The sequence below is a fragment of the Chiroxiphia lanceolata genome, chromosome 3 (genome assembly GCF_009829145.1).
Source record: "Chiroxiphia lanceolata isolate bChiLan1 chromosome 3, bChiLan1.pri, whole genome shotgun sequence".
NCBI lineage: Eukaryota > Metazoa > Chordata > Aves > Passeriformes > Pipridae > Chiroxiphia > Chiroxiphia lanceolata.
In genome coordinates, this window is record NC_045639.1 from 110,746,564 (window position 1) to 110,765,122 (window position 18,559).

Below are 18,559 nucleotides of genomic sequence, written 5' to 3' on the forward strand. Positions count from 1 at the left end.
CATCATACAGTTATAGCATAGGATAATCTCATTTACTATACTTCTCAATTATTATTAGGTAAAGTGTTGATATTCAAACTGCCTGCTAGAAGTCATTTTGACTAATACTAAATATAAATTCAAGAAGTCAACAAATAGTTCCTGCTTCTCCAAGCTAAATGTGAGGTCTTAGGTTAGGGAGGCTTGGCCTCTGTGATCAGTTGTTGCTTTGCAGGATTCAGCTTTAGACAGAAAGCTTAGATCCTTTGTGAGAATGGGAATTACTGAAAATAAATATTTACAGCAGTCTGACATTCTAGATAAACTGCACATTTGCCACTGCTATATGATTAAAACTGGAGCTGAAGGCTGTATGGATACATTGGCTATTGGATGGTCACATCAACGGGTTAATTCCAAGAATTGTGCACAGAAGTGGTGATGAACAATGGTGATTTATTAAGCTCAGTGACAGAAAACAACTGGGAAAAAAACCCCAATATTTTGAACAGTGTCTATCCATCAACATTTTTGTTTAAGGAACAAGGTATTACACATCATGAAAAATGGGATCCAAGATCTTGCCCTTGGTTATTTTCCTTTCAATTTGTTGCATTTCCCACAGGCAAAAGCAGCATCATACTCATTCTTTGAAAAATGCTATTCCCTTGTCTTCTCTCAAGCTTTGTGGTAAATTCTCTGCCTCCCTTTCTTTCTAAAATAATGTGCATGGCCTCAGGAACATCTTTATCTCATTCTTGCTGCATGCTAGGTTATATTCCATTCAGCTGGCCTGATCCATATGCATTGGTATTTTCCAGCTAATTACATTTCTCTATTTGTATCATTAGTTCTATTGTTGCTGTTTCTAAGAGGTTTTTCCTGACTTACTAATTTCCAGGGGTTTTTTAAAATTTTTTCCGAAATGCTGAGTTACAGGCAGCAAACCTCTTCTGCTCCAAATCTAACACCCAGTTTCCAAAACCTTTAGGCTTTCTCATTTCTTCTAGCAAAAGGCATCTAAAAACCATTGTTTCCCCTCTTGATGCCCTATAGCAAAACCAGGTTTTCTCCATATAAAAATTCCCACACACAAGGCACTTGAAGGTTACCCAACTCCTTGCCCTTTTGCAGGACCACCTAAAACTAAACTATTTTCCTAAGAGGCACAAAGATTTGAACTAAAGACATCAAGGAATGGGGAATCCACCCCTTCCCTTCATGATTTGTTTCAACTCTTAATCAAGAGAAGTACTTAAAACAGATTACCCTAGCTTTTATTATTTAATATATTTATTATTTATGTTCTCTATTTGTATACTGCAAATGCAGTCTCCTCTGAAACATCCACAAGACTCAATAATAGGAAACAGTAATTACAGCGACTTTGTTCCAAGATGTAGGAAAAATGCTCACACACAGTTGCTCCTGGAAAAAACTGCTTGTTGCCACCCTGTATTAAAGTAATGAGCTACCACTGTTTAACCTGCTGGTGAGTCTTGGTGTCTCCCCACACCAGAAAAGGAGGCAGGTCGGACTGGCTGATGAAGGTTGGCTGTGCCTAGGACATGTGCCCACAGTCTCCTCCATCAAAATGGATCCAACTCTGGAAGGAGCTCATACACAGCCCCAAAAGCATTGGAGACATTTTCTGGCTTTGTGAGTATTGCAGCAAAACCTCCCAAAGCAGAAATGGCATGTTCAGGGAGACCTTGGATACATCCACTGGGAACTGGTGTCACTTCATTTGGATTTTACCCCAAATTTCTAGAAAAAGTAGGGCAACATCCTAGAGGGGCTAATGTTAGTAACCACATGCGTACTAAAGGCAGGTATTTCAACTCATCTTTTGATCCCATTTAGTTGGCATTACCTTTAATGTCAATGTTTGAATGAACACAGTCTTCACTGTGGTATTCCTCAAAGTTTATTTAGGCTTCCTTTGCTACCAGCATACACATGGTCCCTGTTAGCAGCAGAGAAGGAAAGAAACCTCTTTGTGATTAGCAAAGGGACTTTTCTCTGGACAATAACTTTCCATTCTTTAGCCCTTTCATAGGCTTGAGACTCTAGATTTTTCTCTTCCAGAAACACTGCTTTGCCAAGGAAGCCTCTTACTAACAGATCTGTCAGCGGTGTCACACTATTCCTAACTTTTGCTGAGCTTGACCTCATAGAAGCACCGGGCTCATTTGGTATATGGAAAGAGAAGAAAACCCTGTCCTTCCCTAGCTGCCCCACAACTTCCTGTTCATCCAGTTGTCATCCTTTAATAAGCAAAAGAACTTTACATGGAGGTAAACAAACATAATAAACTGATCTCTTTAAAGATGAATTGCCCTTTCTATTTACTTTTTCTTTTTGGAAGCCTTCAAGACTAAAACTCAAATAAACAGCTCTTCATAAGATATCTACTGTCACTTTTTATTTGTCTGAATCATTTTTTTCCCATTGGTATATCTTTCAGCATTTACCCAAGCCAGAAAAATTCAACTTACTGACACAAACAGGCCTGCAATATTTAAGTAAAGCACATAAGCTATTTAGAAAAACCAGGCTGACAGCAACATTTCAAAAATGAGACTATAATGTAATAAAAACATTATCCTGGCTAGTATCTGATTGGGGAATAAGAAAATGAATGAAATATTGCAAAAAATGAGGACTGGGAGAATTTTCCAGAGACGGGAAAAATGAAAGTGTAGATGGAGAACAAAGCAAAACCTTCTGAAAAGGCAGTGTTTTGACTGTAAGAATTTATGACTTCTTATCTCAATGAAAGCACTCCCCACACCAAACCTGAGTGATTCCTCAGCTGTCCACTAAACCCTTTTTCTTCAAAAGGCTTAACTCCAGTTACATGCCCATTGTACTTCCACAGAATGGTGTATCCATGTTTCAAATAACAGAGCTTAATGCATCCCTGAATATGTCCCTGTCACTGATTTTAACAGCAATAAATGTGGCAGACTGAGGGTATATTCCCAGACAGGCTGTAACAGTGCTTAATATAGGTCCCTACATGCCTACCTGTGTGGAAACAAACCTGTTGCTTGATGACGTCTCTTCCTACTCAGCCATTCAGGTGAAAACCTTTCTCTTGCTGTCATTCTTTGGTGAGATACAGCTTTTCTGTAAATTGCACTGCAAGACTGATTTTTTCCTTCTGTTCCTTCAAATCCTGAAGTAAATCTCTGGAAGCCACAGGCTCTGGCACCAAAAGTGTGAGAAGTTTACGATACTCAACATGACTTTTACTCTGCTATAGAATGTCTTGGTGCCATACAGCCCTTTCTGGTATCAATCCCAACAGCATCCCTGGAGGGATGTTTGTCTCAACCCAATCTCTTTATACAGATGGAAGAGAAATGAGTTATAGGAAACTGCATAGTTGCCTGACAGCACAGCCAATGGACTAAGGCCCAATCTAGCAACATAAGCAAGTCAAACTGACACTGAAACCGGGAGAGCCTTTGGAATAAAGGTAGTTCTCTGATGAGATGGAGACAATGGCAGCCAACAAAAAAAAATGGAGGTGTTGGAGTACAGCCAGAATATTACTGTGCTGCAGATAATTTTGCTTGCCTGTCTTTGGGAGTCATTTTGACCTTGGAAGAGTTTGTGATGCCGTGAAACTGCCCCACTCTTCCAGCTATGCACAAGGGAAGAGCAAAACAGATGTAAAGCCAGCTTGGCATACCTCTGCTTCTGCTCAGCAGAGTTAGTCAAAGTACGTCCAATGTTATGCTTGTAATCACATGTCCTGTACTCTGAGGTTTCTCTGTTCATGCAATGCCACAGCAGTGGTACATCAGTAGAAAAGGTGCAGGTGGTGAGTGTGCAGCTCCTGCACATGCACTAGTACCTCAGTCCAGGCCATGAAGAGGGAGAACTTGACATGACCAGAGGATAAGCAACTGCATTTCACTCTTTTAAGCCTCAAGTCCAATTCAACACTCCATGGAAGTTGGCATCATCCTTTTCTCACTCTCTTTTCAAATGTGACATGACTTGCTATATGCTCAAAGACAACTATGATTCACTAGAGCACTAATGTCTACTAATTTCTACGCAAAACTCCACATGACTAAAACCCAGTGCGTATTTCACACCTCTGGAAGGTTATACATTGGATGAGAACAGAAAAGCAATAGAAAACTTCAGAACTTCATCTTCAAACTCTCTTATTTAAGCTGACTGTTTTATCTCTGAGTCATTCATGATGTCTTTAGCATTTATTCCACTTCCTTTCAATAATCATCAATACTACTTTAAAATATTTCTTTTTTTCATTATCACCAGATCTACCTTACTGTACACATGGACAGAGCAGCAAACTGCTTTCGGCTAGAGTATCATTTTCTTATTTTTTTCTTCTTTGTTCTTCTTTATTTTTTCTGTTGATTTTCTTCTTCATATAGTCATAGTTCTTGTGGGTTCCTCAGAAAGGCATAAAACTACATCCTGTGGTTATTGAATCATACAAAACCCTAAGCACCTTTCCAGGCACTCCACTAAGGGATTTCAAAACCCACACAATTATTCCAGGAGAAATTCTAAGTATTGCAAGATTCATCTCTATTTAAATGAATTAATCCCTTGCTAAATGACTTCTCTTTCACCATGGTAATGAAGAACTGTCCTAGGAAATAAATTCAGCAAAGACTGATTTTGTAGTTTAACATACTGGTCACTGAGAGTAAATTCAGCAAAGATAACATTCAGAGAAGTACAAATTGAGCCTCACATCCATATGAAAAAGATTTAAGTATGGTTTTGAGGTAGAGTTTTCAAGGTTACAGTTTAATTCCTCAGGCAAGACCCCTTGTTGCATGAAGGTCATCTTTAGTCCAATGAGGAGAAAATAAGAATATTTATTGAAAAGATATGGATATGAGTCTCAATTTCTACTTCTCAGTCTCTTCAAAATGGCAACTCACTTTGGCTAAACAGTTAAATAGCAATTGGACCAGAGAAAAATAGAGAAATTATTTGTACAGGCATGTGACCAAGATTCTTTGAAATAAAGTAGACCCTGATTAAAATCCTTGTTCCCAATGAGAGGGAAGGGGCACTTGAACCTTTGTCATCCACTTGCTCTGTGTGCACCCTACACTACCCATCATCCTGGATACTGAGTAAAGCTTTCATAAGTCATAATAAAAAATGGGGAAAACATCATTATTATACTTGGCATTTAGGTGAGGTATTTAGGCAAAGCGCAGAATTTTACTGAAGTCTGACATTTGACTCCCACTGGAAGTATGCAGCCTTTAAGTCCATCACAGCTTTCCTACTGACAGTCATATTTTAAGGACAAAGAAATTCTGAAAAGTTATTTTTAGCCAGTAGAGTTGGAATCAAAAGTTGTCCCTACCCATCATTGTAAAATCAAAATTAGAAAAGTCAAAATATAAAAGATAATTCTTCAGAGGAACGAGATCAGTGAGTGACCCACTTCAAGCTTTGTCCAGTTGAGTCATTCCCCTTTCTGATTTCACTGTTGTTCTATTTGACAATTAAAAGTAAAGAGAAGGAATTGAGGAAAAAAAAAATCTAATGCAAAACTTAATTTTTGTTGACCGCCCTGAAATATCCTAAAAGGGAACTGCCTTCCACAAGGTGAATATCCACATGTTTTAAACATCAGGTACCTAAAAGATAACTTGCCTTCACCACACCACCATGCTTTCTACATTCTGAACCCATGGAAAAATGGCAGTAAATGTAAAGATGGGTTCACACAAACTTCTTTTCTTGTTACACAACAATTTATGAGTCTATTTCTGGCCCTGTCAGATTCCCACATACCACAGCCCTGCACCTTCGGGGACTGCAGCTACAGCCAAGCTGGGGTGACCCAAACCACTGGCTCTGTGAGATTTAGGGTTTCTCTAGCTCCATGTCATAGAAGTACTTATGGTTCACAGTATTTTATTCCTGAAAATCAAAATCAGATAAAGAACAAGCCTTATTTTAATACAACAGTGAAACCAGTATTTCATATTGGGATTCAAACCCCTGTTTCATTGGTAACTGTAAACTCTTGTTGTTTTAACATTCACATATAGGTGTTAGATGCACCAGAATCTCTTCTTTTTTTAAATCCTGATTAAATTCTTCTTTTATTTTCAGCTTCAGCTCCAGAAAAAGCTTACCATAAGCAGAAAGCTCCTCACTAATCTCCAAATCTCCATGGAGAGTGCATCTGTTATGGTGCTCCCTCTGATCTCCTAGTTTTCCTACTGATCTAAAAATAAATATTTGCTCATAATTTGTTTTAAAAAACCAGTTTCTTTTTCAGGATATCAGAGTAACAGCTATGAAAGAAAGGGAAAAAAAAATCAACTTTTTTATTCTGACTTTGAAGAAGGCTAATAGAAACAACACCTGATTCACTCAGAGAACTATTTTTAAGCCATTTGTAAGCATGACCTTCAAAGAAAGACAGAACACCTTCTTCCATGGCTCAAAATACCTGTCCCTGGATCTAAAGCTGCATCAATGAAATAAAAGCTCAGTGCTCTGCTTCGCTGGACCCACAGGATGTAGGGAGGAGCATCCCCTCTCTGAGGCCGTTAAAGCAAATCTCTTCATGACTCCTTGAATGCTTTCTCAGGTAACATGCTTTATGTCACCTCTGTGGGACCAGACCCTGCTGGGAAGGGCTCCTGTGGTTCCTAAAGAAAAGTCACTTTGTCCCTTTGCCTTTGTGTGATCACGAAGCGTCTCCGAGCAGTCAGGCAGTGGCACAAATTCTGCTGTAAGATGAGTGCTCTCCCACCACTTAATGATGTGCTGCCAGAGCAAAGCATGTCCTTTGCTGTGCCTCATGCCTGATGTTTTACACTGAGACATTCCATTTGGAGCCTTCCAACTCCTGTTCCATAAAAAAATTGTAAATCTGTTCCTTTCATGCTTTCCATGCTATTTGTGGCCCATACTATATCCCATCAGATTCCCCCTCTTACAAGATGAGTCCATTTAACCTACCATTGTACAGAATGCACGTTAATTGTACAGAAAAACATGGTTTTTTCAACAGGGTTTTGCTACCCTTCACCAGATCTCTTCCTCTTCCACCATTGCCCCTGAGACAGGGTGCTGGAGCTATGCACGAACAACATAGACATGGTGTGCCAGGACTTCTGACAGCAGCCTGGCACTATTTTCCAGCTCAGTCCCTATGCTTACAGTTCCTGCAACCATGTTTTTTGACTCTGTGTGGACAGAGTAAAATGAGATTGAAACACTGCCATATCCAGTCAGTTCCACTCAGCATTCAGTTTTCCACTGACATAATCTCCTGTGTTTTCTGGACCTTGGCTGGCCAGATTTATGGACAGGTTACTGCTGACGGGGAGACGATGAGTCTGGGACGGAGAGCCTCCACCTACCCATATCTCTGTACCTGCTGCCAACACTGCCTGGCAAGGTTTTCCATTGTGCACCTGTTGTCTGATGAACAGAGAAAGGTAAATGAACCCTTCTCCTCAGATTTCAACTCTCTGCAGACATCTCAAAGGAGAACATGGCAAAGCTACAAGTAAGTAGGAGACCATCTCACTTTTCAGGGAAGGGCATGTTAAAACCTGTCCAGGTAGCACTCCACTAAGCCAGGATGCCCAAACCATGGGAAATACCAAACTTGATTTGCAGGATCCCTTGGCCAGAGCTTTTGACTGTCTTTGTAGTCAGAGGGGCAGAAGGGAAAAGAGGCAGAGAAAGTATTTTGTTCTTTATTTGGACAATAATTTTCATCAGAGTGGTTGCAAATAACTCCTTAAGTGGAGGCTTGGGTGCTTCTCATTACACTGAATTGGTCTTCACACATTTGTTTTGCAGCTACACAAGTTGTAGAATCATAGAAAAGCTTGGGTTGGAAAGGATTTTAAAGATCATCTAGTTCCAAACCCTCTAATATGGGCAGGGACATCTTTTAGTAGAGCGGGTTGCTCAAAGCCCCATCCAGCCTGGTCTTGAACACTTCCAGGGATGGGCCATCCACAGCTTCTCTGGGAAACCTGTTCCACTGTCTCACCATAGTGAAGAATTTTTTCCTAGTATCTAATCTAACCCTACCCTCAGTCATGGCAAAGCATTTTACTGCAGACATATGTAGGCTATGGCTTGCACTTCAATGGCACCAAAAGCAGCCTTGACGTGAAAACATACAACTTTGTGATCAAAACCCAGAGACAAAACTACAGGTAACACCATTGATCCAGTCTCTTAATTTATTTGAAAGCACATTCAGATAACAAAGTGCAGAAAATAAAGTCATGCCCATCATGTAATCCATCTGGTTTTGTGTTTAGAGGAATAACAAGGGCAGAGAAAAATGAAAATTACCACTGTTGTTCCAATACAGTGACAGCAAAGTGTCCCCTGATGTTAAGTGTAGCCAGCAAGTGAGGTTCTTAACTGCTTCATAACAGTGTTATATATTAACAACATATTAACTCAGCAACACTGCTTGAGAACTTACACAGTTATTTACAGGTTCGCTCCATAAATTTTCTCTTACATTGGTGATTGAAGTTCCAGGACGTTGCACTGACACACAACGTGTTGGAGACATTTATGGACAAAAACAATTGAATTTTATACTGTGAATTACAAGACTGTAATAGTTTATGAACTCTCCCACCACTCTGACCTCTGAGGTTCATTAATCACCATACTCAGATCCTCCATTACACTTGGAATTCCAACATACCAAAAAATTCAGTAATAAGTATTCTAGAAAGTTCTGTATTAGTTTCTTACAGCTTTGAATGTTGCTTGCAACACCAACAAACTATTACTGATGCTTCAGCTGAGTAGTCCAGTAAGCCATTGGGAAGGTCAAGTGCATCTTTTAAGGAATATAATGAAGCAGAACATGGAGAAAGCTGAAATCACTCAACAACAGGGACAAAGTGGCCTTCAGCCTTTCTTATCTTTAAGCTACCAGGCAAGTTAAATCTTTGCTGCAGTCAGTAGATCCCCTCAGCAAGAGAGATTCTCTTAGCTCAAGGTAGTTATCTACATCAGAGCTGGAGAACCAGCTCCCAAACAGTGGCCAGTACAGCTGGAATTTCTTGGGTCCCATAAAACTGAAAAGACACTGTCTCATTTTATTTCTATCACAGTTTCTTCTTGTATTTCTATCACAGTTTCAGTGTAGTACACTGATTTCAGTGGGATTGCTTCTGGTTTATCTCATCCTTAATTGGGAAAGAAGCCCAGCCCCTGCCTGCTTTCTCTCTTCCCTATGGACCCAGACCCTCAGTCATAGACACTGTAAACCAGGTGCACCTCCAGCAAGGCTGGTAAGGCTGCTGTGGTGGGAGACACACAAGAGAAAGGAAACACCAGATACTTATTTTATATAAGAAGCTGTAAAGAGATGCAAGCAGATGTGTGCCTATTTTCAGCAGGAAGGAATCTGATCCCCTAAACAGAGGAGAAATGTAGCTAACACTTGCCTGTGATTTCTTGCTGTATTATACCAAACACAGACCAGTATCAGGACATTAAATGTGAATACAATTCTACTGCCAATAAATTGAAACAATAAATACAGCACATACACACAAAAAAATTACACTTGAAATTATTTCTTAAGAGGACATATTTTCAGTAGCAGGAATATGTTTCTATACAATTAATACATCTAAGCTTTGAGATGGCAATCATACTGCAGTTATTTTGGGTCAGTATAACTAAAAGTCTATTGGTATCTTTGCAAATTTAACTCTATTAGAAATACAATTCCTAACAATGAAAATGTAGATCACAAACCACTAATAAATGTTTTTCTGAAGGTAATTTTCTGATGTAATTTCCCTGTGGTTATTTGGTATATTTTCATTTAATCACACTGAGGTACCAGATTTATTATCGCATTCTCAAAAGCTCAATAGCATAGCTGAAAATATTTTATTTCAATAAATTGTCTATGGCAGTAATTACAGCACTTTATTTCAACTTGAACTGCAAGTGTTGCAGAATGATACCTCTCTGAGAAGCTCATCTAATAACTGTGAAAGCAAAGCTACTTCTTTCATAATAAAGTTTAACTTGGCATCTAGACATGCCACTGCATTGCACCAACTTTGGATTTTGAAACTGCTTCATTAGAAGTGAAGTTTCACTCTATGACAGGTCTTTTGAAGCTGGTTTCAGTGTAAACAATCTAGCTGTCAGTACAGTGAGGTCAGCAGTCATTGCTCCAGAAGTACAGATAGGTCCCAAGGCGAGATATTACCAGTGTTTAAATTAGGAAAATGCTCAAAAAAACAGATATCAAGACTAAAAATGGTTGTTTAGAAGTATTTCCAGTTGTAAATAATTTCTGTTGGTGTGTTAGATAACCTATTACTGAATCATGGCCTACCTTCTCCCCTTGAGAACTCTTCCAAAGCTTGAATGTTCCTGTAGTTTAGGAAGTCCCATTACAGCTTTTCCTACTTTAAGTTCCAGATTTGGTTTCCCATTCTATCACCTTCCAAGACTGCAAATAATTCCCTGCCTTCATTTACATTACTATTGCCTTAAAGCTATTTATAGACTGATATAATTTACTCTCAGACCTTTCCTCTTCTAGACTAGTTAGCTTAACCCTGTCATCCTCTCAACTCCCATTGCTAATATGTGGTCATTTTTTACTCTTTCCTGTTACACATTCTCCAAAGCTTCCCTTGGTTTTGGGGACCAGAACTGCAGGCAAACAGGCAGGTTCTCCACACACTTATGAATCTGAGATAATGGCTTTTAATTGACAATTGAGGATCTTCAGGTGCTTCAGAAGAACGCTTTCAGATTGCAGTTTGCCTCCATGAATGCAAAACCCTGCAGTAAGATTCTTTTCTTGATATGTTTTGCAAGATTGCTGCAGAAAGAGTAAGACTTTCACACCAGTCTCTGATTTTAGGATGCTAAGCCCCTGTGTAACCCCTTTTAGAAATCAAAAAGTTCTTCACATTTCTATTTTCATACCTATTTTCTACACATACATATTTCCTAAATGCTTAATGTTTTCACTAATGTAAGATTAGGTTTGATGCAATGTAAACATTTATCATTTAAAATGTATTCTACACGACATAATGTATCCACATCTGTGACTGGAATATGTTCTGTGCAACAGCCAGGTTTTGGCCAGTACAATGTTTACTTGATATTTTGCAAATTTATTTGTCATTTTACATGAAGTTTAAGAGATCTACTCCCAAAACTTCCTTGAGGTGCTGGGTCCAAAATACAGACCAGCAAGTCTTACTGACTCAAGGAACCTATTAAACCTTTATCAGTAAGTTTCACCCAGATGTTGTAGCCACCAGATTCGATACTGAATATCTCTGTCAGAATCATCATCATCATGGCTGGGTTTTGTGAACGAAGATTAGGGAAAGCTCTCTACCCGTGTTTGACACAAGCGCGTTGGTGGCTAAAAAGGCCAATACAAGACAGGCATGTCCGGTTGCAGAAGGCACAGCAGAAAGACTCCTTAGGTGGTAAATTCTGCAATGCACGATTCTTTCCGCGTTGCCTTTTCTGCTCAAGAGTGATCCTGCGTGCTTTCTCAAAGGCATCAGCAGCATTATAGATGGTGTGTCTCCAGGCCTCCCAGTTGGAGGCCAGAGTAGACCAGTTATGGTGATCAATATGGCCAAGGCTGAGATGTTGTTTCAGGGAGTCCTTGTATCTTTTCTTCGGGGCTCCTCTCATGTGGCAGCCAGTGGCAAGTTCACCATAGAGCAGGATCTTAGGGAGACGGTGGTCCTTCATCCTTGAGACGTACCCTGCCCATCACAGCTGTGTTCTCAGTAACATGGCCTCAATACTTGTGACTGCTGCTTGTTCAAGAACAAATGTATTGGTTACATAATCTCACCAGTGGATGTTTAGGATTGTACAGAGGCAGTGTTGTGGAAACGTTCTAGGAGACGCAGGTGGTGGAGGTAGATGACCCATGGTTTAGATCCATATAAGACAGTAGACAGCACTACAGCTCTGTAAACACTGATCTTTGTACGTTTCTTCTGGTGTTTATTTCACCAAACTCTTTTATGAAGCTTTCCCAAGGCACTATATGCCTTTGATAACCTGTTGTCTATCTCTCCATCAACCTTACTGTCTAAGGAGATGAGGCTACCTAGATAAGTAAACTGCTGGACTGATTTGAGCACTGATTTATCAATGGTGATATGGGATGATGGAAGACTTCCTGAGATGCAGGTTGATGGAGAACTTCTGTCTTCTTTAAGCTGACTTCCAGCCCAAAGAGCTCAGCAGCCTCAGCAAAGCAGGATGTTAAACGCTGCAGGGCTGCTTCTGTGTGGGCAACAAGGGCAGTGTCATCAGCATAAAGCAGCTCCCAGACAAGATGGTTTAGGGTCTTGGTGTGGGCCTTCGGTCGCCTTAGGCTGAAAAGGCTTCCATCAGTATGATATCGATTGTAGATACCGTCCTGATCATCGAGGTCTGCAGTGACCCTTTGGAGCATCATGCTGAAAAAGATTGTGAATAGGGTTGGTGCTGGAACGCAGCCTTGTTTCACACCATTCTTAATTAAAAAGGGCTCAGAAAGTGTGTTGCCATATCTGACTTGGCCGTGCTGATCCTCATGGAGTGAGATGATCATTTTGAGGAACCTGTGGGGACAACCTAAACGTTCCAAAATCTGCCATAGACCTTTCCTGCTCACAGTATCGAAAGCCTTGGTGAGGTCAACAAAGGTTACATAGAGACCTTTGTTCTGTTCCCTACACTTCTCTTGCAGTTGTCTGAGAACAAACACCATGTCTGTGGTACTCCTGTTGGCTCTGAAACCACACTGACTTTCAGGTAGAATTTCTTTAGCTATAGCGGGTATAGTCTGTTCAAGAGTATTCTTGCCAGGATTTTGCCAGCAATGGAGAGCAGACTAATACCACGGTAATTTGAACAGTCTGATTTAATTCCTTTCTTCTTATATAGGGTGATGATGACTGCATCTTGAAGGTCTGATGGTAGTTTGCCTAGTTCCCAACAGCGCACCACAAACTCATGAAATTTAGCATGGAGTGCATGGCCCCCATGTTTCCATCAACCCCAGCTGCCTTGCCAATTTTCACCTGCTGTATGGCCTTGAGGGTTTCTCCCAAAGTGGGGGCAGTATCCAATTCATACTTCACTGGTTGTTGTGTGATGGACTGAATGGCTGTGTCTTGGACTATACAGTTGGTACTGAAAAGGGTCTGAAAGTGTTCAGACCATCGATTCAGAATGGAGGTTTTATCTGAAAGAAGTGTTTGACCATCAACGCTGAGTAGAGGACTTTGAGCTTAGTATTTAGGCCCATATGCTGTTTTCAGGGCTTCATAGAAACCTCTGTGATCACCCATGTCAGTGCACAATTGTGTTTTTTCAGCTAGACTGATCCACCACTTGTTCTGGATGTCATGGAGTTTCTGTTGGAGTTTGCTGCATGTAATGCGAAAGGCTGTTTTTATTGCATGACAGAATGGTAGTGCAAGGTGTGCTTGGTAGGTGGTTCTCTTCTTCTTCAACAATTCCTGGATCTCTTGATTGTTTTCATCAAACCAGTCCTTGTTCTTCTTGAGGGAGAACCCTAAGGTTTCTTCAGAGGACTGCTGGATGCTGTTTTTAATATGGTGCCAGAGTGTTACAGGAGAGGTACCTGTAGAATCTGAGGAATGATTATCTAGCCTAGTTTGAAGATTAGCCTGGAATTTGTGTCTCACTGTGGCTGATTGGAGATTGTTAACTTGGAGTCTTCTCCTTGGGATACTGCCCCTTTTAGGATTGAATTTAAGAAAGAATAGATTTCTAACAAACTACGTAGGTTTTCTTCTCTACTCAACTGAGACACAAAACTGTAGTCAGTGACTGAAAAAGGCTCATTATTCGTAATTAGCAAAGGATCCTTTAAGTTCAGAAGTAAGGAAAGCATGAAAACCTGTAACTAAGCCTCGTATTTCAAAAGGCTTTGTTCTGACTTGTGGGTCCAAGACCCATTCCACCAGCTACAAAGTGAAACAGACACAACCACGGAAGTGAAGATCCTTCCAGGCAGTTACAAAAGTAGCCCTATCACTGTATGCACTGTGTGCCAAGCAAAAGGAATACAAGTCCTCCTGAAAAGCCCATAAGTGAGAGGAAGGTCAGTATGGAATGCACAGTGGTTCAAGAACATAGAATAATATGGAAATATAGTGATGGTAATGGTGTTGCTCAACAACAGCTCTCCAGAAGTTCTATTTTCAGGTGGTTATGTGTTCTCCCTTGAGGTTGAAGACCTACAAAGACTTATGAAACTTGGGAAGATGCAGATGTGGAGGAAAACAACCAAACATCCATCTGTCTTGGGAGAGAAATGGGTGTTATGTGAACATTATTTGTTAAGAGCTTCTTAGTCAGGGCAAGACTCATCTGGGAACATTCCGAGCTGGGAAACGTAAGCTAAAAAGATGTCAAAGCAGCTTTCCTGAGGAATGCAGGTTGATGTATCTGAAAGTTCCCTGGTGGGAATAAGAGGTAGAAACACAAACATAAAATGAATTAAGACAGAATTGCAGGAGAACTAAGTGCCTGGTCAGAGCAGTTCATATTTTTTCTCATGACCAAGATCACCCTGCACACTGGAGGTGGGACAGCCTCCAAAAGATATTGTCAGCCAAGAGAAAAGTTCCACCAAGAGACCCAATTCACTAGCATTGTGCCTGTCAATTCATTAATCATACTCTCTTTGTATGACAATGTATAAATTTTCTCTTTTGCTTTCAATGCCACAAAGCCAAAAATCTTCTGCTATCAGCACTCTTGTACTGTGGGTCATAAATATTTTTAACAAACCACTTGTTTGGTTGGGTTTTTTTCATTTTTATTTATGGGTGTAGAAATAAATTTTGATACAGCTGCATTCACCTGCATGGACAAATACTCTCTATTCTCTTCCAAAATCTTACAACCATAACTTACATTTTTTGTACTTTATTTATTTCAACTTTTTTCGTCATGAAAGTTTGCTTTGCTATATTTTTTCATTGTCAACAGATTTCCAAGTGTGAGGAAGGTTTAGAGTCATTCTTCATCAATGACCAAAAATTATCAAATTAGAAGTTTCCATATCCACATGCTTTGCATAATTTCACTGCCACCTCAAAATACACAGTATTACCCTCATTACTCTCTTACTCTCACTGGGACAATCTTACTGTCCGGGTCAGCTCATTATCTAAGTGGAGTCTTAACCTGTGTCAATTACTTCCTTTACATCACAGAGAGTGAATTCAGATACAATTTTGCTTCTTGCCACCTCAGTCTGAATGTGCACATAGGTTACATAACAAAAGATTCTCATTTGTAGTTATTATCCTTGATGGCACTGTTTTCATTGAAAAATACTTAGTTTAATGTTAATACATAAAAAGTGGAAATTCCTTAATATAATAAGGAGGCTGAAATATTGAAAATGCAATAAAGAAATCTTCCTTCAGAGTCGTATTCCTTACTTATTCACCACACTGAGTAGGTTTTATAATGTTGGTGCTTTGACAAAGCTCAGATCACAAAATAGTGTGTTTGAAACTTGAAAAACATTCAGAAGATTTCTTGAACAGCAAATTGAGAGAATCACTGTCTTTTAATGACCTCAGATCAAGGTTACATACCTCAGTTTTATATAATAATCAATTATCAGCCTCAACACATGGAGAGGAGAAAACTCTGTCCTGAGCATCAATGGCAAATTATTATCTCTAGAACCATCAGGCTACAACCTTTAAATCAATTCGAAGTTGACCTTTAAAATTTGAATCCATAATAAGACCCTTATTCTCTACCACTGGGATCCCAAACAGAGCACAAACTAATCGTATCAACTGCTTTATATGGAAGTAAACAAAGAGAGTGCTCCAATTCTCTTTTATCATTGAATCAAATGAGATCCATTTGCTCTTGGGTTTGGATTCTGCATTTAAATTACAGTACTGCATGCCAGAGTGTGTATGTCTTGCTTGATTCAGGTAAACATCTTTCACTTGAACACATGCTCAGTATAAACATGTCTCTAACTCCTGCTCAAGTTGGAGTCCTAGAGTTTCCTACAGAGCAACATACTGTTCAGTAGTGGTAAAACTGAGTCTTCAGATAGAAAATAATTATGGCACTGAATAAAAAATAAATATATTTAAATCATATGAAAATAAATATCTTGAAGTCATATGAAACATGTTTATCATTATTCTGAAAGTTCATATTTAGAGCTTACTAAACCTCTGAACTCTTTGGATAGCACATGTATCTAGAACATTCTCTATAGTGGAATCCAAAAATATTTTACAGCCTTCACAAATATAAAATTCAGCCTTACTACAAGTGTGTATCTATTTCTGGGATGACTCAACAGCAATTCTGAAGAGAGCACATAATTTTAACAAATAGAGATAAAATATTCCAAAATCTGAACTAGAGGACAGGTTCATGCAAAAACTGTGAGTTGATCTACCCTGAAATCTGGCCTGACTGGTGGATAATTCTTACAATCTTCCCAGCAGTGTTGCTCCAGCTAATTTGCATTTATAGGGCCACAGTCCACATGAGTTACATCAGACCTTTGTTAGGATAAACACCTATAGATACAAACAGAAGTTTACCTGGATGAAGAAAATAATAAAATCTGCAAGAAAATTGAGAGAAGGTTGTTAATGCCTTCATAACCAAGTCTGCAAATATTTTGAAGGATGCCTTCTTATCTGGATCAATTCATGGTCACAACTTGCAACCATAGCCAAGAAATAAGTTTGTCTTATGCTGAAAGACCTACAGAAATGAAAGAGCTCAACTTCTGGGGAAAACTTAGCACAAAACATTGTATAGGTAGCGTGGCAACTCCTCATACCTATGCAAGTTCTCTTAGTATTTATTCAAACTTCTTTTGCTAACACATTGCAGAGAAGGAAGGAAAATTTTCCTCTACCCAGCTTAGGAAATTCAACAAAATTCTACTTCTGCTACATGGTCTGAATATCATTCGAGAAAATAGCAACTGGGAGTGCTGGGACATGCCAACAATCACCAGATTAAACCTTTATGATATTATTGTATAAACAAAATTGACATCACCACGGATCAGTGACAAAAGAAGTTCAGTTCAGAGTGGCAGGAAAGGAATGTTAAACACAATTTTGAAATAACAGTAGGACAAATTAATGTTAAACAGGAAATATTAAACAAGAAAACAATTGAAACTCTTTCACAAATGCTTTCTTCCTTAAAGGAACAACTCAGAAGAAAGTGTCACCCTTGTAACTTTCTTTTTTTTAACAGTCGGCACAAATCTGTAGTAGGAGACTCTCTGATTTGTAATTAGCTTATTTTTAATAGAATTGTATCCTTCCCAAAGAAATTACATAGAAACATCAAAATCATTATTTTTAAGCATTAAAAAATGTGCTTATATCAGACTGCTAATTTTTCATCTGTAGTGATGCCTCTCCCTTAAGACAAATATAAAACAGAAACAGATTCAACTCGCTTTACTCTGCAGATCTTTAAAGGTACACTGTTTTTCTATTGAGTACACTGGGAACTTAACAAGCTTTGTTTTGATGAGACTGTCATTCTCCTAAATCATTACTAATCCTCATCCTTCCAACAATTAATGTTTAAAAATTACTCTGCAGCTGCACTTGAAAGATGACTTTGTTACCACTGCTGGAGCATGGTAACCTTTCTCACAAATACTTCTGACTTTGTCTTGACTAAAACCAAAATATTTCTGAATCTTGAAGGACTGAAGTCAAAGTGGGTTTAAGAAAGCTGGTAGCCAAATTATTTGGAGAGTTGCTCACCAGGAAGAACCAGGGCAAATGTGTCCCCACTGTGTAATTCAGAGCCCTGATAAGTGAAGCTCTGATTCAGATTTGTCCCCTAAGGAATCCTTTCTCTCATGCTCCAGTTCTCCAGTGACTGCAGTAGGAATTTAGGGAGATTAGCTTTGGCAAACTAAAACTGGCCTTTATGAATACTTTCCTTCCCATGAGGAAAATTATATATCATCCAAGCTATCACTTCTGTTAGTCATAAAAAGAAAAGAAAAAAAAAAAAGTCATTTTATAGCATCTGAAGTGAATACAAATTTTTTATAAAAACAAAATTTCTCTATTTCTTCTTCCTCTGAGTACTCAAAATATTTTCCCAGCTTTAATCCCACTATTTTGGTCAGGATGGAAAGAACTACATTGTACTGAGGACTAGGGAGTAAAATAAAACCGTCACCAGGTTTTAATTAATTTACAGAAAGAGGAGCTTGAGCCAGTAGAGTTGTTTGTCATCAGGTTTTCATTTTCTGTATTGAAATGAGCCTTCATGCTTCCAGCTGGGTTTCGTTCATCACCATGGAGTCTCTGTGTGCAGATATGGTGTATGTCCTGTGGGACGGAGAAGGGGCAATGGTCATTTTGTTCATACCAAACTGGAAATTACATTCCCAATCCTGGGAAGTGATTTCTCCAGATCATTTCGTTCACTGCACAGGCCTAGGAAAGCCAACTTGCATTCAGCATCAGGGACCAGGTGAAACCTCCTT

General features: G+C 39.2%; 1 protein-coding gene across 1 annotated transcript in view; it reads right to left on the bottom strand.

The window, feature by feature from the left end:
- Positions 1 to 18,190: 18,190 nt before the first annotated feature.
- Positions 18,191 to 18,559, bottom strand: part of OPN5 (opsin 5) — a 29,078-nt gene continuing 28,709 nt past the window's right edge. Inside the window, exon 7 of the mRNA XM_032683199.1 lies at positions 18,191 to 18,401. Within this exon, the coding sequence (XP_032539090.1) occupies positions 18,338 to 18,401 (64 nt within the window). The 3' untranslated portion in view covers positions 18,191 to 18,337. The remainder of the gene's footprint in view (positions 18,402 to 18,559) is intronic.